At 42.9% G+C, this 27,690-nt stretch overlaps 1 protein-coding gene across 1 annotated transcript in view; it reads right to left on the reverse strand.

Annotated features, from left to right (window-relative positions):
* ATP8A2 (ATPase phospholipid transporting 8A2) overlaps positions 1-27,690 on the reverse strand; it is a 457,609-nt gene that overhangs the window by 284,379 nt on the left and 145,540 nt on the right. The window contains exons 11-12 of the mRNA XM_033950263.1: positions 21,879-21,961; positions 7,902-7,951 (exon numbers count right to left, since the gene is read on the reverse strand). Of these exons, the coding sequence (XP_033806154.1) occupies positions 7,902-7,951; positions 21,879-21,961 (133 nt within the window). The remainder of the gene's footprint in view (positions 1-7,901; positions 7,952-21,878; positions 21,962-27,690) is intronic.

The following is a 27,690-nucleotide window of genomic DNA, read 5'->3' on the forward strand; positions in this document are numbered from 1 at the left end:
TTTCAAACAAATTATTTGTTACAAGTTCAGCGCAGTCCAATTGTGTTTTCTTACTTTCTTAAAGATTATGGTAAAGATTTCATTTCATATTTAAATCAATAAAATTATGAAAAACATAGTTCCGCTCCACTTCTAGTTCTCAACCTCCCTTTTTTTTTTAAATCAGAAGAACAGTTTGTTGATTTCCTTCCCATTTCCAAGTTTCTAAAAGATCATTTTTGCATTTCTATAGCATGCTTCATTTTTCAGCCCAATACCACAATAAAGGGGCTCATTTACAAAACACACAGACATCCAAAAGACATCATAAACCAACACTTTGGTATCTTACTAGTCGAAACATCCAAGTGGGCATTTTCAATACTGACGTTTTAGATATCTTTCTGGTTGTTTTATATCCAGTGTATCTAAATATTAAGGGGTGGGGTGTAAAAGGCATGTTTTAGGCAGGATTAGGGAGGGCTTAGCACTTGGACATTTTACAGCAATAATCAAAAATTTTACAAACGTCTAGGGCAGTATTTCTCAACTTTTTCAAGCCAAGTACCTCCTAAGCCTAACAAATACCAACCGAGTACCCTCGCCAAACTCCGCCCCAAACCCCACCCCAGACCCGCCCCTGACTCCACCCCCATAATAGTACTAATTGTAATGCAATTTCTTCCATCCATTTTTCATATACACACACACACAATATAATCTTAATACAAAGTTAGAGAATTCAAGACAAAGTTAGACAAGTTCCTGGTGAACCAAAGCGTACGCAGGTAAAGCTAGTCTCAGTTACGGCACTGATCTTTGACCTAAGGGCCGCAGCAGGAGCGGACTGCTGGGCACAATGAACCACTGATCTGACCCAGCAGTGGCAATTCTTATGTTCTTATGTCCTTATAATGGTAACCACAAAATTTAAAAAAACACAAAGCACACTGTATGCAGAGAAAATGTTAATTATCATTTATATTCGGAGGGGTTTCAAAGAGGTCAAGGCAGATTACTTTAAAATATGCAATGTCACCTCAGTAATAACTATAGAAAAATAGACAAATACAGTGGAACCTCGGTTTGCGAGTAACCTGGTTTGTGAGTGTTTTGCAAGACAAGCAAAACACTCAGCAAACTTTTGCCTCACAAACTGAGCATGTTCCAGTGTACGAGCACCTCCCCCCGCTCTAACCGGCATCGCACCCCCCAAACCAGCATCGCAACCCCCCCCCGCGAACGCCCCCCCCCCAAAGCACCCCCGTGCTGAAAGCGGCATCCGCCCGCCCTTCCTCCCAAACACGGTCCTTACCCCTTCTGCTCGTTGTAAGGGTGAATGCGAGCTCCTGCCTCTTGCCTGGGCTGGGCCTTGAGCATCTGCGCATGCTCAAGGCCTTCTGGCTCTCGTTCTCTCGGAGATCTCGTTCTCTCCGAGAGAACGAGAACCAAAAGGCCTTGAGCATGCGCAGATGCTCAAGGCCCAGCCCAGGCAAGAGGCAGGAGCTCGCATTCACCCTTACAACGAGCAGAAGGGGTAAGGACCGTGTTTGGGAGGAAGGGCGGGCGGATGCCGCTTTCAGCACGGGGGTGCTTTGCGGTTCTCGCGGGGGGGCGTTCGCGAGGGGGGGTTGTGATGCTGGTTTGGGGGGGTGCGATGTCGGTTAGAGCGGGGGAGGAGTGATAGAGCAGCACCGGTAGCCTCGGGGGGAGGGGGGGTTGGTGGAACGAATCAAAGCGAGTTTCCATTCAGTCCTATGGGGAAACTCGCTTTGATATATGAGTAACTTGATTTACGAGCATGCTTCTGGAACGAATTATGCTCGTAAACCAAGGTTCCACTGTATAGTGCAAAATATAGTCAGCAGATATAACTTCTCAAAACTGGCACATCTCGATCACTAAATTGAAAATAAAATCATTTTTTCCTACTTTTGCTGTCTGGTGATTTCATGAGTCTCTGATTGCATTTCCTTCTGACTGTACATCCAATATTTTTTTCTGCCACCTGTATGCTTCCTCTCCTCCAGTCCTCATTCCCTCTCCCAACCAACATCTCTCTCTCTCCCTCTGTGAGTTCAACTTTTTACTCTGCCCTCTCCCCCTTTCCCAGAGTGTGACATTTCTCCTTCCCTCCTTTCTTCCCTCCCCATCCATCTCTCACTCTCTTTCTCTCCATGAGTCCAACACTTTCTGCCTCCTGCACGCTTCCTCTCCTCTGCACCTCATTCCCTTCCCCATCATCTCTCTCTGTCCCTTCATGAGTCCAATTATTCTTCTTCTCTATTGGCAACAAGTCTCCCTCTCTCACTGTCCATCTGTCGTGAGAGATCCAGGAATCTATTCTACCCCCTCTACTGTCACATCCAACATTTCTCCCTCTCTCATGCCCCAGATCATGTGCAACATTTTTCACCACTGCCCACCAGCCCCATGCCCATTTCTCCTTCTATCACCCTTCTCCAGCACAATGCCATGTCTCTCCCTCCATCACTATGTCCAACATTCCTCCCCTTTGCAATCCCCTTCAATCTGTCCCTCTGTTCCCTCTCCACCACCATATCCAACATTTCTCCCTATCATCCTTCTGTTCTTCATTCCTCTCTATGCCCAACAGTTTTCCTATTTCTTCCTCTCTCCATGTGCCGCCATCTCTTTCCCTCTCACTCACACACTCGTGTTCAACAATTCTTCCTTTCTATTCCCTCCTTCCTATGTTCTAAGTTAGTGACCTCTTCTTCCCTCCCTTCTGTGTCCCATGTTCAGGCCACCTCCCTTCCTTCTGAGTCGAGTTCGTGCCCCCCCCCACCTCGCCTTCCAGCCATTGTCCAAGAATCTTGCCCCTCCAATGCTCCAATGTGCTTCTTCCCCCCACCCCCCGTCCCAGAAAGATTGTGTTCCCTTACTTGTTAGAGCCGCACTCGCTCCATCTGCCTTTAGCGGCTTGTTGGGGGCATGCGCAGCCGGTAGTGATTCACACGCTGTACGTGGTTGACCCACAAGCCTTTCCTCTGAAGTCAGCTCTGACACCCAGGGGTACGGCGTACCGCATGTTGAGAAACACTGGGATAGACTTCCAGGCCTTTATGCATGTTGCAATGGTCAATTTCTTCTTACTCTGCAAAATGGTAGGAAATACATCGAGTACCACCTGCGCACTAATTCTGCGTGCTCAAAAGCCATGCCATTAAGACCAAAGTGTTCCGGATCCTGTAGGGCTATTGGGCCCTGTGTGAGGAGATGTGAATGACAGGGAAGCTTTGAGACCCTGATACAGTTGTAGACGTACCAGGTCTATGTACCACAGGCATCTCGGCCAATCTGGCACCACGAGAATCACCTGACCCCAATGCACTTTGATCCTTTGCAGGAGACATCTGATCATGGGCTATGGAGGAAAGGCATAGATGAGACCCTCCTCTGGCCACAGCCGTTCATTTCCTAGTTCACGTCTTCCGCTGAAGAACTGAGCTGCTTTCTTGTTGGAAGCCGACGTCATTAGGTCGAATGTTGGATGCCCCCATCTGTGTACTATGGAAGTGAAGCTGTCTGGGACAGAGACCATTCCCTGGGATCCAGGGTTTTGCGGCTGAGAAAATCTGCTTGCACGTTGTCTACCCTGGCTACATGCACTGCCAAAAGTGCTAGAAGATTTCTGCCCAGGGGCGAACTCCCTGTGCCCTCTTGGCAACTGATGTAGGCTACTGCCATGGCATTGTCCAAAAAAACTCAAGTTACCTTCTGCAGCGTACTTTCAAATTTCAGGAGAGTCATAGGGATCACCCAAAGTTCCAAGCAATTGATTGACCACTTTCTCTGGGAAGGGGACCAGTGCTCCTGAACTGGATGATCCTTGCAATACACCTCCCAGCCATACAGGTTGCTGTCCATCATCATGATTACCCATGTGCAGATACAAAGGGTAACACCTCTGGACAGAGAGGTAATTCAACCACCAGACTAGACTGTAACAAGCCTCCACTGTCCAAAGGAGCCGCTGATGCATCAGATTCCTCTACTGACACCACTGTATTACATGAGGTGAGCGCTTCTTGATGTGGACGCAAGTGAGCTCTTGTCCAGGGTAAGATGTCTATGGTGATAACCATTGATCCCAGTACCTGAAAGAAATGCCTGGCTGTTGAAGCGTGTGTGTTCTAAAAGGCTCGTATCATTTGGAGAAGCTTTGCCTTGCGTGCCTCTGAAAGAAATACTTTGTTCACTTCCACGGTGAAATGAACTCCCAGGTATTCCAAGTCTTGCATTGGAACAAGGTGACTTTTCCAAAAGTTGACCACCCAGCTAAGCTGCTGCAGCAACTAGACAACTTGGTGAACTGCCTGGTGTACCTTGGCTTCAGTCTGGGCCCTGATGAACCAATCGTCCCGATACAGGTGGACTTGGATGCCAAGTCTGCGCAGGTGTGCTGCTACTACCACCATTACATTAATGAAGGTCTGAGGCACTGTAGCCAGCCCAAAGGGCAAGGCTGCAAACTGGAACTGCTGTTGTAAGATGTGGAACCTCAAATATCTCCTGTGCTCTGGAAATATGGGGATATGAAGACAGGATCCAGAGAGGCTAGAAATTCCTCTGGTGTGACCAATGCAATCACTGACCTTACTGTCTCCATTCTGAACCATGGGTTTTTGAGTGCTTTGAGATCCAAGATTTGTCTCCACAGTCTTTGGAGCCTTTTTTGGCATGCTTCAACATGGAGTATGGAGTATCTGTCAGAGCCAGAGTCTGACTCTGGAACAGGCTCTATGGCTGCTATGTCCAGTAATCTCTGGACTGTTACTTTGACCTTTGCCTCTTTTTCTGGTTTCCCCGCAGGGGAGTCCAGAAAAAGATCTGGAAGGGGACAATAAAACTCGAGTTTGTACCTTTCTTTTAGACTGCTCAGCATCCAGCAATCTGTGGTGATCTCAGCCCACTCTAAATATGCCAAAAGCCTCCCCCCAATGCATGGAATCAAGGCCGTTGGCCTGGCATCATAACTACTTCTTTGGGGCAGAAGTACAGTGGGTGCCCAATGATGGGAGCCCTTCCAAATTGCTGCATGGGGTTCTGAAATGGCCTCTGCCTCGAGTAACCTCCAGAATAGTAATGATATCTCCTGAAGGTACGAAAGCACCTTACCCCAATCCCTTAGAGGACATGGCCTGCTGTCCAGCAAGGACTTGGGTTTATGGTCTTGTACACTAGCTATAAGGTCATCTAGGCCTTTACCAAAATGTAACTGCCCCTTAAATGGTTTAGGGTTGCCTTGGACAAAGAATCACCTGACTACTACCTAATCCACAGCATTCTGTGTGTGGAGATAGTGTAACCTGCCAGCTTGCTCACAACCCTGAAAAGGTCATACAGGGTATCAGCCATGAGGTCCACTCCGAAAATCAAAAATGGAAAATCCCTATCCACAATAGTATGAGGATCATGACGCAACTTGGAGTGACAGGCCCTGGCAATAAAGGATGCTGCCATTGCAGCTTTCAAACCAGTGGCCATGAAGTCAAAAAGCCTCAAATACAAAATTGATCCTGCAGTCTTGGGCATCCATCAACACCACACCGCCTTTACTGGGAAGGTGAACTTTGTAACTTACACTGCCACAGAATCTACTTTTGGGGAAACAAAAAAACAAACAAACAAACAAAAAAATGTATCCGCCATCAGATAGAGCTTAGTCATTGCCTTGGCCACCCACAGGGGCCCTTCCAGCACTTCTCAGTGATCCATAAGCATCTTTGTGATGTTTGGATGGTATGGAAAACAGGAAGTCTGTCGTTTTGTGCTACTCAAAAGTGAGCACTGCGCTGTTGAGGTCTGAGGATTAGCCTCCAGTTTGAACTCCTGAAGGGATTCTGAGAACATTTATCAGCATCACTGGTGTGAACAGCCACTGCACAGAAGGGTCCGCCCCAAGATCTGGAGTGTCCTCTAGATCTGGGGTCTGTAGCTCCAAGGCTGTAGTATTATCACCACCTGTAGAAGTTCTTGTCAGGGAAACCAAAGGCATAAAAACCGAATCCTGATCATCTGAGTCATCCACAGGCAGGCTGTCCCCTGACTGAGCATGGCACTTCTACTTGGGACTTGCGTTCTTGAGGGGGGGAGAGAAACACCCCAGTGCTAACAGGGGCGCAATACTCGATGGATTGGGGAGAAATTCTTGTCCCAGAGGGACAAAGGACCCCTGTGGATGCTGTTTTGAGCTTTTGTAGGATTTTGGCGCCACCGGGGATGCACTTGTGCTGCCTCCCAGCTCAAATTTGGAATTTTTTGACAGACCTCAGGTGGACTGTCCACCAGACACCCCCCCCCCCCGAAGGGGCAGGAGGGCCACCACCACACCCCACACATGCAGCACAGCATGTGTTTATGTTAATTTGTATTTATAGACCGCTCTTCAGTACAACATCATAGCAGTTTACAAAATGTAAAACAAAAGGAAAGGAACTCCATCATCGTAAAAAGAGTAAAAAATAAAAAAGACTTAAAATAAGCATTTGAATACAAATTATAAAATACAAAATAAAATATAAAGGCTGCAGTTGAACATGTATGCTCCTTGACAGCCATCCACCGCAAACAGGGCATGAATCCGAAGTATCCTGCCCTGGGAGTCCATCTCACCTGTTTATGCCTCAAAAACACCTTGTTTTTGCTCAGAAAAAAAGCTTTTTATTCAAGATTGGGAAATCCAAGATGGCTGCTATGGCAGCGATTTTAGCATTAAAAATGTTCTGGAAAAGCTGAATAGAAAAATTAAAAATGGCAATTTGGTATTGGAGACCCCCTCCCAAAATTAATCTTTCAGGCTGTCACCTTGTTACTCACTGTGCCATGCTGTATGCTGGGAGCTGCAAGATGGAAGCTGTAAAAGCTTACAGGGCGATCCTCTACTTCAACAAGCCGTGGAACCTGGACTGCCTGTTTCTTCTGACTGCCTCTCAGGCCCAACGCATCAGCCAGAGACCTCCACCCCATCCAGAACCTACACATGAAAATGAGGGAAGGAATGCAGTCAGCCCCGATCCTGGATAAACCACCATGGAGCCACGCAGCCTACGCTCAAACCCAATAGTGGACGAACCTGGGGTGAGCTTTGCTCCCAAGGGAAACAGTTCCCAAGCATCAAAACTGTGAATTCAGAAGGCCCAGGTGGGTGCACTACCTAGCAGCCAACCCCCTGTAAGCATACTCTCCACCTCAGAGTCTGTGGTCTCCTGCAGCCAGAGCTGTTCCCCAAGGAGTTCCTCTGCAGCACGAAAAAGAAATCACGCGAAGTAGTGTAAAAATACTGACGTTAAAGAAAAACAAACAAGAGTGAAAAAGACTAGCTCCTAGTGTCTCACTTGTAGGAAGACAACTGGTAGCTGGAGGGCAGTCCAGAGGTAAGAGAGGAGAAGCAAAACTATATATTGAACCTTCCTACAAGAGATCTCACGAGATCGGATTGACTACCCATGCATTAAGGCAAAGAGTGGGGTTGTACAAGAAAGAACTTTGGTCCTCTGTGTGAAAAACCAAGTGGGAGGAAGAGAAGAAAAAGGTCAGAAGTGGGTCATGAGTGACAAATAAGACAGGACTGTCACAGGATCAATATCACCTATAATGTAGTACCCTTTTCATTTTTTACCACATTTGCCTTATATTTTAAGTTGAATCAGCAAAATACAAGTAACTCAACATACCTAGTATCACGTAATTCAAGTGTTATACCAGTACAGTCATTAAACCTCAATTCCGCCCTTCCCCATTACTTCGCTCATAACTCGGTTCTCTTCAAGCTGCTATAATATAAATGTAGCTTATACATTCTATAATTCCTTACATTGTAAGTCGCCTTGAACCTAATTAGGCATAGTGCAACTCAGAAATACTGGTTAGATTCGATTAGACATAAATACTGTTACCTGGAGAATTCTAGAACGTTAAGGAGTCTAAAGACCAGTTCTTTGCCCATCTGCATAACAAAACAAATGAAAACACACACACTTCATTATAGCTGTTTTAAAGTAGAAGAAAATGAAATTATAGCTGTTTTAAGTACAGCAAAATGAAACCAAAGCTTATCCAATCTCAAAATCTACTTGTCAGTCTATTTTAACTAAATAATTGTGATATGAGCTCCCTCTACTGGTGAAAGTGACTATTTTCTTACTGGAATTCCTACAGTCCCCCGGGTTATGAATGAGTTGTGTTTTTAAAGCTGTTCTTAAGTTGGATTTGTATGTAACTCAGAAATTGTAGATTTTAAGATTCTTACTGCTTACCTCTGTTCCCAGCTGACTGTCCCTAGTCCAGTGTTCCCTCTAAGGTACATCATGCATAAGCACACATTGTTCTTAATGTGGCCATGCATCATTTCTGAATCTGCTACAGGAAAAGTATAGGAGTCTTTGCCACTGGAAATACTCTCAGTGAAATCAAATGAAGCCGTAACTGCGTTAAGTACGAGTTGTACTTAAGTTGGGTGTCTAACTCGAGGACTGCCTGCATTATTTTAATTTTATATAACACTACAAGGCAAAGTGCTGTACAGAAACATATAAGAGATAGTTTCTGTTCCATGGCACATAAAATCTAATTTAGGTAAGACAAATAAGAGGTTCTTTGAGGAAATGATACCTTAAAAAAATTAAAGTCAAGATTACCATATTCATTTAGAGGTCCAAGTTTTAAAAGCAGCCTCATAGAGATACATTTTCAGGATAGATCCAAATTCTAGCAGGAGAGGGTAGATGACATATGTGTTTCAGGAAGGCTATTCTCGACATTTGGTAGAGCGATGGAGAAGACCAGCACAGATAAGAATAACTTGATTGCTAAACAAGTTTAGGAAAGTAGAATTACCTGTAATGGAAGTCCTCCAAAAACAGCAAGAGAATCATCTATCTGACTGGGTGATGTCATCCTCACGGCTCCTAAGTCAGAAGTGTGCTCTATTTAAACTGAGACTGGACAGTTGAAAGAATTCTAGCAGTTCAGTGCAGGAGCCAGCTTTGTGGTTGTAGTAGGTGCTGAACACTAGAGAATGACATGGGGACAAATTTGTCCCCATCCCCACAGGAACTCAATTTCCAAATCCCATCCCCATGAGTTTTGTCGCTGTCCCTGTTCCATTCCTGTAAGCTCTGTCTTAACCGCACAAGCCTCGAACAGTTATGATTTTAAGGTGTTTGAGGTTTGTGTAGAAGAGGACAGAGTTTGCAGAAATGGGACAGGGTCAGGAAAAGAACTCGCTGGGACAGGAAAATGAGTTCCTTCGGTGATGGGGAAAACACTGTCTCCTTGTCATTCTCTACTGAATATCCTTAATATTGAGCAAACTCCCTCATTTGTTTCCAAGGAAGATTAGTTTGGTTTTTGCTTTATTTTGTTTATTTTCAATATGATTACAATACAAGAAAATTAATGTATCTATAATCCCAGTTAACCAGTATTCAACTAACAGCACTTTCAACCAACTGGCAAAAAAGCTGCCAGCAAAAAAAAAAATTGTTACCGACACGGCAGAGGAAAGGCCCTGCCGGGGCTGCCCGGAATCTGCCTGTTTAAGGCGCTTCCTCTGCTCATCGGCTGCCGCTACTGCTTTAGGTAAGTGAGGGGGTTGGCGAGGTTGTCAGGACCGGCTCTGCTGCTTTGGGGCCTGGAATGATGAAGGGGGGGGAGGGTCAGGCTACCTGTTGCTTCGGGGGCCAGAGGGAGGGGTATTGTTAGGATCGGCTGCTGCTGCTGCTGCCTCAGGGGCTGAATGGAGGGAAGGAGAGAGATTTGTTGGTGCCACCACCGGTGGTTCGAGAGAGCGTTGAGGGAGGGAGGGCGGGAGAAACATGGATACTGGTCCTGCAGGGTAAAGGGCAGGGGAGATGGATAGATATTGGACCCATAAGTGAGGGGAGAAGAGGAGAGAGAAAGTGGGAGAGGGAGGAGAGAAAATGACCCAGAAAGAACAGATGCTGGACCTACAAGTGGGGATGGAGGGATGATAAGAGTGAGGTGAGAAGGGAGGGGAGACAAAGCTATTTTTATAGCAACTCTCAAGCAACCAGAAACTACAGTTATTTGGCATCCACAATCCCCATGGGTGTCAGATAACTAAGAGTCTACTGTATCACTTACAATAAGAACATCTAATAGAATATATTTCCCTTTAACTCAGCACCAGCAGCACAGGTTTACATGTTATTCCGCTAATGTCTCTCCCTTACTTCATATTCCCATAATTGTATCAGATTTTGCAAATGCTTAAGGTCTAGAACAGTGTTCAACCTTTTGACCCCTATGGACCGGCAGAAATAAAAAAGTGCAGGAGTCCGCCCGATGCTCCGGACCCAAACACTGCAAACACCAATTGTGTGGGTCAGTGAGGGAGATCGGGCGTGCACACCGCTGGCACTTTTTAAAACCGACCTGCGGGGGCATGAAGGGGAAAACGGCCTCCGCAAAATCGAACCCCGAGGCCTGTATAATGGCAACAGGCCCCGCCAGGGCAAAACGAAAAAAGGGGAAAAAAAGCAAAGTTTTTTTTTTTTTTTTTTTTTACAAAGCAAAGAAAAAAGAAACCCGAAGGCAAAGGAAGATAAAAAAATGGAAAAAAAGCGCGAGCGGGAAGGCAAAAAGTGGTTTCAACGGCCGTTGAAAAAACACACGCGTCTTCTTCGCTCCGCGGAAACGAAGAAACTGGGGACCACGCACTCCTCCGTCGGGCGGGAAGGCACTCGCGCACGCGCGGTGCGGCCAACTAGAAACTTCTAGTTAAAAAAGGTCCGTACCGAGGGCTCCGTCGGTGACGTCACCCATGTGTTAAGAATATGCTGCCTGCTTGTCCTGGGATAATAAAATAATTATTTTGTGGACTGGCACCAGTCCTTGGACCAGCAGTTGAAGAACACTGGACTAAGTTGTGGCCCAGACCCCGCCCATCTTAACCCCAGATCCTGCCCCCATAACAGAGATGGATGTAGCCTCTTTGATTGATCATATCCATTCCTTATTCAGCCAAGGCACTAGCACACTAATACTACAATTTGATCTTAGTAGCGCTTTTGACTTGCTAAGGGAATTTCTGGAAAAGTCCAAGATTTGTTTCAGGGTTTCTTAGAAAAAAGATTGTATCAAGTCTTGAGCAATGGTCAGTATTCCATTTCTTGGAGTAACCCTTGTGGGGTACCTCAAGGTTCACCATTATCACCCACTTTGTTTAACATCTATGTTGCTTCCTTGGCCAATCTTTTACAAAGCTTAAATGTAATTTTTTATATTTATGCCGATGACATCACAATACTGATACCAGTTACTGTATTTTTCACGCCATAAGATGCACCTGACCATAAGACGACCCTATATTTAGAGGAAGAAAACAAGAAAAAGCACTCTGAACCAAATTCTCCCTGCCAGGCTCTGCATCCAACTTCACACTCGTTGCTAGGCTCTGCACCCTGTCTCTACTCCCTGCCAGGCTATGTACCCTGTCCCCCCCTCTGGTGGTCTAGTGGTACACCGGGACAGGGCGGACAGGGACAGGGCACAGAGCTGGTAGGCCTAGTGGCAGGCAGGCCTAGTGGTCTAGTGACAGAAAGGCAGGCAGGCCCCATACCACCCATGTACCCCCCAGTACCTTAAAATATCCCCCACGTACCCCCAGTACTTTTTATAATCATCCCCCTTACCTTTAATCATCCCCCCCTTTTGTACCTTTAATCATACCCCCTCTTGTAGCTTTTTAATCATATCCCCCCCTTTGTACCTTTTTTTATCATATCCCCCCTCTTTGTACCTTTAAAAAAAAAAAAACACACCACAAAACCCATACCTTTTTTAATTCTTCCCTCCCTAACTCCTCGGCTCTGTATTATTTTCTGGCAACAGGCGCGCGGGTCAGGAGCGTGGCGGTCAGGGCCATGCTTTACACAATCCTGCTTGGGCCTGTGCTGCTTTCTGAATGGCTGCAAGCAGTTCTCGCGAGTCCCATGAGAACTGCCGCCAGCCATTCAGAAAGCGGCGTGGGCCCAAGTAGGAGTGTGTAAAGCTTGGCCCTAACCACCACGCTCCCGACTCGTGCGCCGGGAATTAATACATAGCCGTTGAGGGAGGGATATACACTGGACCACCAGGCTGGAAACAGGTATGGCAGTGGCGGCAGCAGGTTTGTTTTGTAATTCCACGAGGGGGGAGGGGCGAGTGGTATTGAATGGTAGAGCGGTGTGGAGGGGTGGTTTTTTTTCAACTGTACAGGGGGGCGGCGAGCGGTGCAGAAAGGTAGTGCGGCTGCGGTGCGGGGGCTGTTTTCTAATTGTATGGGGGCGGTGGCGAGCGGTGCTGAAAGGTGGGGTGGCTGCTGCGTGTTGGTTTGGGGTGTTGGCAGCTATGCGGGGGATTAAAATTTTTTTACCTTCGCTTCATAAGACACATGGAGATTTCCACCCACTTTTGGGTGGAAAAAAAGTTGTCTTATGGAGCAAAAAATACGGTATTTCTTTACTACTGAAATATAAAAACAGATCACTTTTATCCTAAATCAGATTGAAAAATGGACTATTAAATTTAAGTTGAAATAAACACTGAAAAACAGGTTTTTTTCTGGCTAGTCCTAACGATAAAATTATGGATAAAACAATTTATTTGAGGACAAGAATATCCAATAGTTTCTTCTCTTAAAATTTTGGGAGTTATACTTGACCGATATGCTTGTTAAGAAATGTTTCTTTGCATTATGGAAATTGCGTTCCATTAAAAAATACTTTGACCCTACTTCTTTTAGATTATTAGTTCAAGCATTAATTTTATCTATTCTTGACTACTGCAATATAATCTATCTGGGAGCTTATAAAACCATCTTGGGAAGATGAAGGCTTATCCAAAATAAAGCAGTCCATTTAATTTTCGGATTAAAAAACACAGGAACATGTCAGCCCTGCACTGGTTGCCAATGAAAGCAAGAGTAATTTGCTTGTATTTGCTATAAGATGTTATTTGGATTAGCTCCGTTATATCTCTTCTCTCATTTTGAACTGTACTGTTTGACTAGGTCTACTCAGCGCACTGGTTTATTTACTTTTCCTAATCCCAAAAATTGCCGTTATAAAAAGTATTTCAATCGATCTTTGGTTTACCAAGCAGGTAAAGTTCAAGTATGGTTAGATGGTCTGATTCAATAATCTGCATCTTATTGCACCTTCAGAAAACTGGTTAAGACCTATTTGTTCAAAAAATTTGTTACTTGATTGAAGATTATCTCACACCTTCATACTGTATTTTTCATTATTGAAATATTGTATTGCCTTTTTGTGTGCTTTGTATCATCACTGGAATGTTCAGTCCTCTTTATTTTGTGAACCACCTAGAACTTTTTGGGTGTTGGCAGTATAGAAAAATAAAGTTGTTATTATTATTAATTATAACACCAATTTTTCCATTCATTTTTCATATATACACACATACACATAATATAATCGTATTAACAACACATAATGGTTAACTACAAAATTAAACTAAACAAAGCACACTGTATGCTTCTCAATATTCATTCCTACCAAAACACAGATAACTCCATGCAAATATGGGACCAAAAACTAAAAGTACTCATATATACAAACGAACCTTAAGATGCAAGACTCTGCATGCAGTACAACTCCAGAGGAAAAGAAACAAATGCATTTCTTCCTGAACAGACAGCAGATGTAAATCAATCACTAAATTAAAAAATAAAATCATTCCCCTTACCGTTGTTATCTCCCTCCCTCCATGCTGTGCCTTGCCTTCTGACCTGCCCCCCAGTGTGAAAAATTACTGACCGACAGACCGGAGCTTCAGCAAGCTAAGTGGTTTCATTTTTGATGATGGCTTTAAGGATTAGTCTACTGTATACTGTGTTGCTATGTATACTGGCATTTTTGGAGACTTTAAATAAAGAACAGTTTGAAGAGTTTTCTAACTGGGAAGTGATTTTTTATTTATTTTTTTTTGGTGTGGGGGGGCATAAGAAGCTCAACCGATGCTTTTTTTCTCCCTTTTTTTAGTTTCCAAGAAAGCTGCCTAGTAGCAGAGCTTAGAGTATTTACATGGTGTTTGACTAATCCCTTAGATTGAATTTGGATAAGTTTCTGAGTTCTTTTGATTTCAGTTACCCCAACATTGACTGGTTTAATGTTACATCGGGGAGTACTAGGGAGATAAAATTCCTAGATGCCATAAATGATTGCTTCTTGGAGCAACTGGTCCAGGAACCGACAAGAGGGTGTGCTGTTTTAGATTTGATCCTTAGTGGAATGCAAAGCATAGTACAGGGGTTAACGGTGTTGGGTCCGCTTGGAAATAGTTATCATTACGTGATTAAATTTGAGCCGATACCTGAAGTGACATCACAAAAGAAATCTGCTGTAGAGGCATTTAATTTTCGAAAGGAAGACTATGAGGAAAATGGTTAAAAAAAACCTAAAAGGATCAATTGCAAAGGTTAGGACTGTAAATCAGGCGTGGATGTTATTTAAAAATACCATCGTGGAAGCCCACGTACAAAGGCAACAAGAGCCGGCATGGTTAAAAAGTGAAAAGAAAGAGGCTTTTAGAGCAAAAAAAAAAAAAAACACACACACAAAAAAAACCCATCCTTTAAAGAATGGAAAAAGGATCCGAATGAAGAAAATAAGAAGAGACACAAGCACTTGATGAAGTTACATGGAAATACTTTTAAAACCAATAGGAGGAAATAATTTTTCACTCAGAGAAAACTTAAGCTCGGGAACACATTGCCAGAGGTTGTGTTATGAGTGGATAGCATAGCTGGTTTTAAGAAAGGTTTGGATAATTTCTTGGAGGAAAAGTCCATAGTATGTTATTGAGAAAGACACGGGGCAAGCCACTGCTTGCCCTGGATTGATAGCATGGAATGTTGCTACTCTTTGGGGTTTGGTCAGGTACTAGTGACCTGGATTGAAATTTCACTGTTGCATGCAAGCTTTTTATGGTGATAACCATGTTGATGTGAATATTATGCTTTGCTGGGCCAATAAATGTAAAGATTGTGAACCAGGATGGGCTGATTTGCATGATTGAAGAATGAATTAAGTTTTAAGAAGAGTTTGGACAATTTCCTGGAGGAAAGTCCTTAGTCTGTTATTGAGAGACATGGGGTTGCCCTGAATTGGTAGCATGGAATGTTGCTACTCTTTAGGTACTAGTGACCGGGATTGGCCACTGTGAAAACAGGCTACTGGGCTTGATGAACCTTTGTTCTGACCCAGTAAGGCTATTCTTATGTTCTTAAGTGGACAACCCATAACAGCAATGTAGAAGTCTGGTTGATTACCTCATAAAGGTCACTTTGAAAGAATGATTAGGAAGAGTTTGGAAGCACAAGAAGGAACTTTTCTTGCAATATAACAATGTTAGGTTTCACAGAGCATGAAAACCACAGACGCAATTGTGAAGATGGGTCTTATAGTCTTACCCTATTTGCCATACAGCCCAGACATAACACCATACGATTTTCATATTTTTCTAAAATTGAAGGAATATCTTCAGGAGCATCTACTGGATTTGAATGAAGACATGAAAAGGACTGTGAGCAACTGGTTGAAGAGACAAGATATTCAGTTCTTTCATGATAGCTTTCAAAAACTTGATCATGGTTGTCACAAATGTGTGATGAATAGTGGCGACTGTTGAAAAGTCAACACATGTAATAAAAGAGCAAGTTTCAAGCATTGTTTTTGTTTTTTTATTCATTACAATATCTTAATTCAAACAAAGGTTATGGAGATTGGCATTACTTTTAATTTAACCCACTTGTATTTCTGAAATATGTACAAGTATATTTGTATGTTTTGGTTTTTAATCCAAATTGGCCTCTATTATTTATTCATGAAATTACTAAGCTGTCAATCACAAAGTTCTAGGCATATTCTAATAAAAATGTAGCCCTTAAAATGGACATACAGCATACATCTTTTTAAAATGTAAAAATTCTATATAGAGCCTTGTCAAATAAAAAGACTCTGGTTACATTATTGATTGTAAATATTATTATTTCTCTATACAAAAATCAGATCCGATATGCTTCCTTCTTGGCTTTCCTTTGAAAATCCATTAAATCTCAAGAGGTTATAGATTCCATAAATGAAGGCCTACATCAGAGCATATGTTAAGTTAGTTATCTGTGTAATTTTGTGCATTTCATTTGGGTTAGTCTCTCCTGCTTTTTTGGATTTCTAAACTTAAGGGGCTTCACTTCACACTTCTTCACATTAAGGGCTCCATTTAAAAAGTCACAGTAGAGGTTTCTACATTGGAGCATTTACCTCTCTAGCCCGCAGTAGAAACCTCTACCACAACTTTGTAAAAGCCAGCGTAAATTTATTTATTTATTTATATTCTTATACAATCAACTTAGAAAGAAATAACAATAAAAAAGGATTACAGTCCACTATGATTACAGTCCACTACATGTGGGAGAGAGAAATTATACTCTCTCAAGGGAAGTTGAGATTAAAGGAAATTACATTACTAGGAATTACAGAGATCTGTTGGACTAATTACACAGGTCAACACATCATTTTCATCAGAGTGTGGGTTTTCTAATATTTTTCATGCTGATTTCAAATCTGTGTTTAGTTTATCACTAGCACGTCACAATTTTGTAATGAGGCTTATTATATATAATTATAAATGTTAATTGGGCGATATCATGCGTTTATAGGATAAATGTATAAAAGGGTTAATGACAGTTCTCTTTTTATGCTACAGACGGTGATTAATATCAGTCTTTATCATGCCAAGACATTGTACTAATAATCCAGATAATTTCTGTTACGTCTGTGGTTCATTCACGACGAAAGCACAACGTTGCCCAATTACTGTAGATCTGAAGAAGGTATACAAATTGGACTTTGGCAGTCCACTGGGTGACCAGGATAAGTCTTGGGCTCCACATACCATCTGTACCAGTTGTTCCAACGGACTTCGTGACTGGCTCAATCAACAGCAGCTTTCTCACAAGATGAGGTAACAGTGAAGGCTCCTGTGGGCTCAGTCTCGGCCTCGCATTCCTCTCCTTTTTAATTCCTCAACGCCCGGCAGATACAGGTAACCCTTCCAAATCTTCTAAGGGCTCAAAATCTAAGCGGGTGGGGGTGGGGTGGGCTCTCCTACACCTATTCTGCAGGAACCTGTTCCTCCTAAATAAGTTTCATTGCCTGCTCTTCAGCCATAACACCCTGCCTAAAGCCCAGACTCCATGCAGGCTGTGACAAGTTTTCAATGATTTATGCAAGACATCACTTACTTCAGTCTTCTCCTCAGGCTTCTCCAGTTCTGGAGGCCCAACAATGTTCAGCCTGTATTCAGCAGATTGTCCCAGAAGAACATTTGCTTTCAGGCCCTATAATGCCATCTCCTGAGGTAACCTGAGGTCCCTGTATACCTATTTGCTCATCTCCAATTCATGGCCCCCATTCTCCTCCAGCTTGATCAGAGCCAGACATACTCCCAGTTTCAGATCCTAACTTACATTCACAACCGTTTCAAGCTATTCAACCGACCCCTAAAGAAGAATACTCTTACCCAAAGTTTTTACAGAAGGTTTTTCCTTGCTCAGCCTCGGTCACGCAGCAATACCGACAGTTAACAAAGATTTTCAAGCTATATTGCAATCTTGTAAAACCCCATTAAAGGAGCTAGTGGCTCTTCCAGCACATCAAGTTCTACAAGACTTTCAATTAGCAAATTGGCAAAAACCTCTTTCAGTATCTGCAGCTTCTAAGTGCTTGGAGTTCAAAAAGCACTAGGTCATGATCTCCAACAACTTCCTCACCAATCTATGGTATTGGAGTTGGCTATCAAGAAAGCTAAAGTTTCAAAAGGACCATTGTCTGTGGCCCCAGGAAAGGATTTTCGCCTCCTAGACTCCATGGTCCGCAAAATGTATCAGGGGGCTATGCTTTCTTCTAAAATCATTGCCCACCAGCTGCAAATTCTCTCCATTTTTAGCATTCCATTCTGCAGCAATTGGAGGCTGCTTCTCCGGAAGCATTGACAAATTTTCTTATTGCCCTTCAAGAACTGACCTATCATTCAATTAAAACCAACTATGGATACAAGATGGCCGCGAGTGGCTGAATGTTGGAAAGCGTCTCTCGAGCTTTCGGTAGAATTAGATAATTTTACCTAATTGCAGCTTCTCAGCTTTGACTGAGTGTTTCCCCATGCCTAAGAGGAGAGGGAGAAGTGCCGTTGGAGCCTCGCGGTGCTCTGAAAATCCCCCTGCTATCACTATCGAGCAGTTCCTGAATCGCCTTCAGAAGTAGCCGACAACATCAGGGAATTGCCCGCTGGATTCAGCAGCGCAAAGTGACACCGCAAGAGGAATCCTTGGATTAGATGTCACGCTGAGCCCTGAAGCAAGAGACACTCCCCCCCCCCCCCCCACCAACCACAGCATACCAGCTCACCGCAGGAACCAGGCACGTCCAACAAGATAGTGCCTGCAACCCGGGGGGCTTGTTCATCTGGGAGCTTTGAAACAGATACACCGAAAGACTTTGAGTCTTGGGAGCGATACTGTGGCTGGAACATCGACGAAGAAGGAGGCACAACAAGACCAACAAACTACAAATTTGGGAGGTGAGATTACTTCTTTTGTGGTTGAAAAACCCACTGAAATTACAATGGAGTCTCTCTGGGACTTAGTCATTAAACTGGGAAACTCCCTGAATCCACAAATTAAAGCTGTGGAAAAGAAAATTGATAAACAGGAACAAGAATTGAATGCATTAAAACTGGAAATGACCTCAATTAAAACTAAATCTGAAAAAAATGAAGTTCAAATAAAAGGGGTCAACAAGTACAAGAAGTTGTGATTAAAGACAGTGTTAATATCAGGCGGAAACTGGAAATGATTGAAAATGGCCATCGTACCAATAATTTGCAGTTCCTAAATTTCCCTAGGGTTTCTTCTATGTCCCCCAGGGAAATGATAAAGAAATATTTCCTTGAATATTTTTCAGTTTCAGAGGAACTAATCCCACCATTCACACAAGTATTCTATTTGCCTGCTAGAAAATTGGATCAGCAATTGACTAATGAGGGACAACAGGAACCACAATTAGACATTACTACTCTATTGGAAACCTCAATAAGAGAATTGGTCATACCAGCAACATTGTTGGTGACTGTTGCATTGGCACCAGATAAGAACTGGATAATGAAGATATTCTTTAAAAATAGAACCAAAGAGTTTCTGGGTCAGAAAGTACAGATCTTTCCAGATGTTGCCAAAGAGACTCAAAAACAGAGAAGGCAGTTCCTGTTATTGAAATCTGGAGTAATCTCAGTGGGGGGAAATTTTTTTCTTAGATTTCCTTGTAAATGCATTGTTCATTATGGTTCAGATAAATATGTTTTCTTTGATCCGACACATCTAACAAAGTTTGTAACTTTGAAACAACTTGAGAAAGGTGGAATAACTGAAGTAACACCAGAGACACATGGTTAATTACTCCCTGTGACCTCAGTCACTTAGATTTTCTTTTAAACTGATTAAACTGATTTTCCTTAATTGTTAAATAGTCACTCTTAGAAGTCTTGGATCATAATAATTGTGAACTATTGATTGCTTAATTGTAAGGGGAATATGTTGGTATTTCTCCTATTTTGTTTTTCTTTTCTTTTGAAGTTCCTAATTACAATCATACTGTACAAGATGTTATGCTTGAAAATATTGTGTAAAATTGATAAATAAATAAAAAACAACAACTATGATGCCTATGATATGACATCTCGAATGGCAGCAGTAGCCATTGCAGCCAGGCGCTCAGCGTGGCTATGAGCATCGGATCTTAGAGATGATCTATATGATGGGTTGACAGATGCTCACTGTTTGGGTGACAGTCTTTTTGGCGAAAAGGTGCAAGTAACAGTTTCACAGCTTAAAGAAGATTCCTCAACTAGTAGGGAACTCTCAGTGCATTCTTCGGAACAATCCCAACAGTTTAGACATTCTTCCTTCTCTTTTTCTTATCGAAGAGCATACCTTCAGCAATTTTTTCAGCAATACTACCCATGACACAGATCGCAGTCTTCTCCTTTCATCCCTAAACAGCGTTCGAGAGACAGGAAACAATCACCTCAGATTACTGCTCTTAAGCCTTCTCCTAATTTTTGATCATCTGCTAGGGGTGGCTAACACACTTCCTTCTGGCTTGGCAGGCCATGTCCTCAGCATAGTTGCCCAAGGATATTTCCTCAATTTCCTTCCCGACTCAAAACCATCTCAACCTCCACTTCCTTTCGTGGCTCCACACCAACACATTCTGCAACTTGCAGCAGAAATCTCCCTCCTACTACACAGCAATGCCATCGAGGAGGCTTCTCAAACCCAGGCTTCTACTCAAGGTTCTTCCTCATCCCCAAAAAGATGCAAGATCTTCGACTCATTGTCGACCTCAGACCACTCAATGCCTGCCTCAAAAAAGAAAAGTTCAGGATGATTTCTCTTCCAACAATTCTTCCTCTATTGAAACAATATGATTGGTTAGCTGCCCGAGAGCTCAAGGATGTTTAGACTCACATTCCAATTCATCCTTCCCACTGGCATTTCATTTGTTTCACATTCCTAAATCAACATTTCCAGTACAAAGTTCAGCTCTTTCCTCAACGCCGAGAGTTTTCACAAAATGCCTAGCTGTAGTGGCAGCACATTTACGAAAACAACACCTTGATGATTGGCTTCTAGTCGCTCAATTCAAGGATCATTTACTTCTTACAATTCACACCATGGTTCTAACGCTACAGTCTTTGGGCTTCATCATCAACTTCCAAAGGTCCAATCTTACTCTAACTCGCTCCCTCATTTTAAATCGGAGCTCATCTGGACACAAAAGCGATAAGGGCCTATCTTTCTACAGACAGACATCAGTCTATCATCACCCTGGCAGATCACTTCAGACGTACCAAGCTATGCCTCTTAGGTCCCTCCCTGTGCAGCGTAGCAGGGAGGAAAAGGCATCGTGACTGGTAAGTTGAATACTGTCAGCAATACAGCACATATCATCCCCATCATATTGGCTGTCTATATGGTTGGCATGATGGTGACTTCACAACAAGCATTTAAACATGGGTGACCTATGTCTACTACTACTACTATTTCACTTCTATACTGCTGAAAGGTTAGGCAGCGCTGTACATTTTACATTTAATACTGTAGACAATCCTTGCTCAGATGAGCTTACAATCTAACTTGGACATACAGAATGACAGAGTGTTGGCTACAGAGAGTGATGGACAAGACTCTGGTCACTTTGTCCAACAAAGGGCAGACTGAGTGAACCATGAGGGTCTTTTTCTGCTGTTATTTACTGTATTGCTGTGTTATTGTGTATTCTTGCAGCCTAACTTTAAGTGGGTCCTTATAGAAGCATTCCCAAAATACCTTATAAAAGTACTACTACTACTACAATGTATCATTTCTATAGTGCTGAAAGGTACACATAGCGCTGTACGTCTGACATGTAATAGAGAGTCTCTGCTCTGAAGAACACATTTTCACATGCATAGTGGATGTGTAGGTAAGTGAAATAATTCAGAAATCTATTTTTGAGAGAATAATGTGATAAATGCATAGGGTGTGAAGACTTTGAGGCATTGCACAAATTAGAAGAAGACTAGTGGACCTTTTCAGTCAAAAAGGCAGATCAAAAATTAATGCATTAGAGCCTAAACAGCTTTGTTCTTTGGGTTTGTTTTTTTTTTTTAAAGTAGTCTGGTTCCTAGTCAGTTTTTTTCTTTAATTATAACTATGTTTTACTGACTTGTTACTGCTTTTCCCTTTAGTTTTTCTAGTAAAACATACACTTTTGAAAAGAAGTGACGCAGATTGCCAATGGTCTACTTACAGCATCGATGATAATTGAATCTGGGGTTCTTCCAGTGAACGTGTAGCCAAGTTTCCTCGCTCCCTTTACTAATGCACTTTCATCTGTAAATGAAAAGAGCTTACACAAAATATCCCTTAAAAGATGTCACATCCAATAGTACAGTATCTCTGGGGAAATTAGATATTTCTTGTACTTAAAACAGAATACAACAGGTTTAAACTACACTTTTTTAAAATTTATCCTGGGATCAGTTCAGGACTTAGAAATATAAACAGCTAATGAAAGCAAACTATGGGGCCTATTCATTTAAAGGGAAATTCTACAATTGCGCATATGTAGTTACATCATGTGCGCATAAGTGAGAGATAATTGGCACTTATGCAGGTATGTGCACTACACTCTAATCTATATCCAATCCAATCCTTTAGTTTTTATACCAGGTCATCCTCTTAAAAAGAAGCTCGACTCAGTTTATATAAATGAGAAAAAACATATACAAAATGAGAAAAAAACCACACTAAAAATCAGTTATGGGAAATGAAGTGCAATCCTAAATCTTCTAGTAGAACTATTTGTACAGTATTTTTTGAAAAAGTATTGTTTTTATAGATTTTCTAAAGGTATAAAGAGAAGAATTAGATCTGATATCTACAGTAAGTTTGTTCCAGATTGAAGTGAAGGTGTATATAAAGGAACAAGAAATATAACCTGGTACCTTTAGTCCCTTAAATGAAGGAAAAGAAAGTTTATACAATTGAGATGTTCTTGATCTCATGGTTCGTAAAGAGTTAAAGGAAATGGAGACCAAAGGCAAAAAAATTGTGCGTAAACAAATGTATTAGCACTTAATTGCAAGGGGGATTATACATGGGCAGAGCACAGGAGCAGCATGCGCATGTAACTTATAGAATACTATAAGGCACACACATATCATGGAATACTTAGTGAACACATTTATGTCTGCCATTGACCTGGCATAACTGTTCACACATAACTTTAGGTGCATCAATGCTGATTCACACTAGTATTCTATAAAGACATCTTGACACATACTGTAAGTTTTATAGAATTGGAACTCACTATTGGAATGCCTACATTGAGACATCCAGCTATCAAACTGCCCTCTGAATATTTTCTTCCTTTTGTGTCTATAAGAAAAATACTTCAGTAACATTGGATTATCACTCATTCCTTCCAGAAGGCTTTGTTTCAGAGTCCTCTCCTGATACTGGGTTCTGCTGTTGCCACAAGAAATCAGTTGCCACATAGCAGGGAGCTTAAGCTTTTCTTTAGGGCTCAATGTAAATCTTCACAGTCAAAACAAGACATTGGTTCTCCTTTCACTGATGATTCTCCAGCAGCTTGCCCCCCAAAAAACCCAGTCCAAAGCAAAGTAGTGTTGGGTCAATAACAGGTAGGGAAGATGTAGCCCCAGCAGTGGGAAGCTGCTTCCTTTTCCCCATAATATAGCAAATGCTATTTACAAGTCAAAATGCAAGATCTAAATCCAATCAAAATGTTACTAGTCAGTGAATTTACCTTACAGAGACCCATATTTACTAAAGTGGAAAAAAAGCCTCAAATTTTTCACAAAGACAGCAATCAAAATAGATTTTTAGCTGCTCAATTTATATCATTGTCATAAAAAACTCCACTCAAAAATACTCAAGCAGGGACTTAGCCCACTATACACAGGAATAATATTCAAAGTTCTTTCACTTGCTTGAGAGATTTTGGCGTTCCAATGTTGGCTATCTCCCGCTCTTCAACATCAGTGTCCAATTACTCCAACCCCGACACAAACTCTTATCGCCACTCTTTTTAATCCATTCTCCAAGAACCTTGTTTCGTCGTTCTTCAGCTGTGTCAGGGAAATTTCACTGCTAGCTTAACTAACATCTATCTGTGCACTAATGGCTACAAGATGCATAGTGAAAATATATGTGGTTCTTCTGGTTCAGTCGCTTTTCAGGAGAAAGGAAGCACTGGAGGATGCCTGGCCATAATGTTGCAGCAGCTGAATTTTTTCTCAGTCATATGAAAGTAAGCAGTTCTAGTGATAAAGCATAAGTTCAGCTTGGCCCTGGGAAGTTACTAGTTCTATGATTGCATGTCACAGTAGGGGTGCTTGGAGTGAGGAGGGTGTTTTCCAAAGATGGTGTGTACTTGAGTTTGGTCTTCTTCCCACTCATGGTCAAAAAAACTCTAGTACAGGGTTTCTCAACCTGCGGTACGACGGACCTCCTGTTGGGGGTATGCAGGCTGACTGCCACCTGCCCGCTCCATTTAATTCCCCCGTTGCTGCCGCAACTCCGGGAAGGGCCAGGCGCATGCAGCGATTGCACGCTGACGGCCCACAAACCTTCCACCCAATGTCAATTCTGACGTCGGAGAGAAGGTCCAGGCCAGCCAAGCAGCGATTGGCTGGCCCGGACTTCTCTCCGATGTCAGAATTGACGTCGGGTGGAAGGCTTGTGGGCCAATAGTGTGCAATCGCTGCATGCGCCTGTCCCTTCCCAGAGTTGCAGCAGCAACAGGGGAATTAAATGGAGCGGGCAGGTGGCAGTCAGCCTGCATACCCCCAACAGGAGGTCCGTCGTACCGCAGGTTGAGAAATCCTGTACTAGAGTTTTTTTGACCATGAGTGGGAAGAAGACCAAACTCAAGTACACACCATCTTTGGAAAACACCCTCCTCACTCCAAGCACCCCTACTGTGACATGCAATCATAGAACTAGTAACTTCCCAGGGCCAAGCTGAACTTATGCTTTATCACTAGAACTGCTTACTTTCATATGACTGAGAAAAAATTCAGCTGCTGCAACATTATGGCCAGGCATCCTCCAGTGCTTCCTTTCTCCTGAAAAGCGACTGAACCAGAAGAACCACATATATTTCCACTATGCATCTTGTAGCCATTAGTGCACAGATGCTCTATATTTGTTAAATAGAGCTATGCCTGCAAACCCTCCTATCCAGGGGAAGCATATATCCCAATATATCATTGATAGATATCACAAATACCCTGATCAGTGTTAACAAATTCCCTATTCTCATTCTTCAAAGATAGAATATGGTGGCGGCCATTCTCTATACGAACTACATGAGCTAATAATATACCTGCTTTTTGGCCATACCTATACATTTGATATTTATAATAAGTATGAGATTTCAGAGTTCTTTGATGTATAAGCTCATTGAAAGAGGTTTGCAATTCCAACATCTGCTCCCAATGGGTATACCCATACTGCCACCTGGCCTGCCTCAATGCTTGCCCCACCCATAACAGATCCTGATCTCTCATTTTATGTGCATAACTACTATAACTTATGATGTCCCCACAGCACTGCTTTGGCAGATTCCCAAAACAGCACAGGGTGATCTTGATGTTGCTTATTATTATTCAAATAGGCCTTCCAGTGAGCCATTAGCATCTCCTGAAATTTAGTATCTTTATATAAATACAAAGGAAACACCCATCTCCGTCTCCTATCGCTATGCCCCCCTAAAGTCATGTTTACTCCCACCCAAGGATGATCAGAAATCGAAGTGGACTCTATATCTGTCTGACTCACCCATTCAAACAACGTTTTAGAGATCAAAACAAGCAATATGTGATTGCGTACCATGGGCATGGGATAGGTGGGTGTAATCCCTATCAGTAGAGTGTAGCACTCTCCATACATCTATTAAGTCTAGAAGTGCACTAAAATTCTAAATTCCCTGTGTACCCTGCAATCAGTGAGGACCTGAATGCCCTGAACAATCTATCTGCAGGTCCCAAACCCCATTAAAGTCTCCATCCACCACTATTGGTAAGGGTATGTGCAACAACAGATGTGAAGTTATCATTTTGTAAAAGGTCCCATCATAAGTGTTGGGGGCATAGAGACAACAAAAGGCCATCTCTTGCCATGCTATTACCCCTTGACCGATTACATATCTCCCATCTTTATCTATCTCCAACACCTGAAGTTTATCTACCACCCCTTTCCTAAACAATATGGTCACCTCATTCTTCTTCTTCCCTACTGCATCTGCCACTACCAAGGCACCCACCCACCAGTATTTAAGTATAGCATGCTCTTTACTATCTAAATATGTTTCTTGCAAAAAAAAGCTATACAGGTATGTAGTTTATGATACTATAAGTGTTGCTAAATCTTAGATTTCTTAATGGGTGAATTAATGCCCTCCCCCCAAAATTCCAAGACACAGTTTTTACCATAAACCTCTCAGATCTGCAAAGCTACTCTCACACAACATAATAATAACATTAGGATGTGGATGTTCCAGCCACCATCCATACTACTCCCCTACAAGAGTTTGCCCTCTGAATACATCCTATACATTGAGGTTGGTTACCACATGGGCCAAGTATAAGCCCATCCCCTACTCCCCAAATACCCTAAAAATTTCTCTCCCATCCCCACCAGCAATCCTACCCCTCATCCCCCACCTCCCTCCTACTCCCCACCCCATCCATAGCATTCCAGGCCACATCTGGACTATCAACCCCTCCTGGAGAAAGATACACCCCACAAACAAGGCTGCTCGGGTCCCCCCATAACCTCTCTCCAAACCCTACCGCACACTAGCACACAAAGATCGCTCAACCTCTCATCCAAGCATTACATTAACCTTCCCAACTCTAATCCCCATCCTTACACATCCACAGCCACACTAGGTGTATAGTATTGTGAGCGCATAAAGTACTCCACTATAGAACATATATGGCACATCAATCCACTAGGTCCATGGCCTCTCAAGATCTCAAGACTGTGTCCGTGCTGACATCTGGGTACGTTGTCTCCGATCTCTGCGCACTCTTTGCCAAGTAGGGTGTAGCTCTACCACTGCTGTATCTCCTGAAACCTTCTTGGCTTCCTCTGGGAGGCATTCTACTTCCAGTGCTGCCAAAGCCTCCCACATCTGTTTAACTGTGGTGACTCGCTTGTTAGACTTGCCCACTGTCACCATGAGCACAAAAGGACACTGCTAGCAATATCTGTAGCCCTCCTGTCTCAAAAATTTAGTCACCTATTGAAATTCTTTTTTCCTTAGAAAAGCTGCAGCCAGATCTTGATATATTGCCACAGAAAGTCCCTTCCAAGCACAGTGTCTTTGCTTCCAAAATTTCTTTCACATGAAAAGAAAATAATCAAAGTACAGGCAGTCCCCGGGATAAGAACAGGTTCCGTTTTTTAAACCGTTCTTAAGTTGAATTTGTATGTAACTCAGCTCCTAGTATTCTCCCCACCTTCTCCACCTCTTTGAGGCCCCTTTTGCATCCCATTCCATCCATCCCAATGTTCCCTCTCCACCACCACCACACCCAACATTACTCCCTCTCATCTTTCTCATGCATCTCCACCTCACTCCTCTCCCACCACTATGTCCAATAATTCTCTCTCTCTCCCTATGCCAAACAATTCTCCTCTTTCTTCATCTCCCCATGTGAACCATCTCTCTTTCCTTCTCAGACACCCAATTCTCCCTTTCTATTCCCACCCACACCGCAGCATCACTTTCCCTCACTCCTTCCATTCTTCCATCCTATGCTCCCTCCATTCTGTGTCCCAAGTTCATGTCTCCTCCTCCTTCTTCCTTCCATCCTTTGACTGAAGTTTGTGCTCCCTCCCTCACGAATCCCAATGTGCCCCTCTTCCTCCTGAATCCCAACGTGCCCCTCTCTCTCCCTCTTTCCATTCTATGCCCCAAGTATGTGCCTCCCTCTGGCGGGTGTTTATCTTTTTCTAGCCTGCTCCCTCCTCCTTCCAGCCGCATTCATTTCTCTGCACAAAGCCGTGGGCAGTGGCTCCTATATTTG

The sequence above is a fragment of the Geotrypetes seraphini genome, chromosome 6 (genome assembly GCF_902459505.1).
Source record: "Geotrypetes seraphini chromosome 6, aGeoSer1.1, whole genome shotgun sequence".
In the NCBI taxonomy this organism is placed as follows: Eukaryota; Metazoa; Chordata; class Amphibia; order Gymnophiona; family Dermophiidae; genus Geotrypetes; species Geotrypetes seraphini.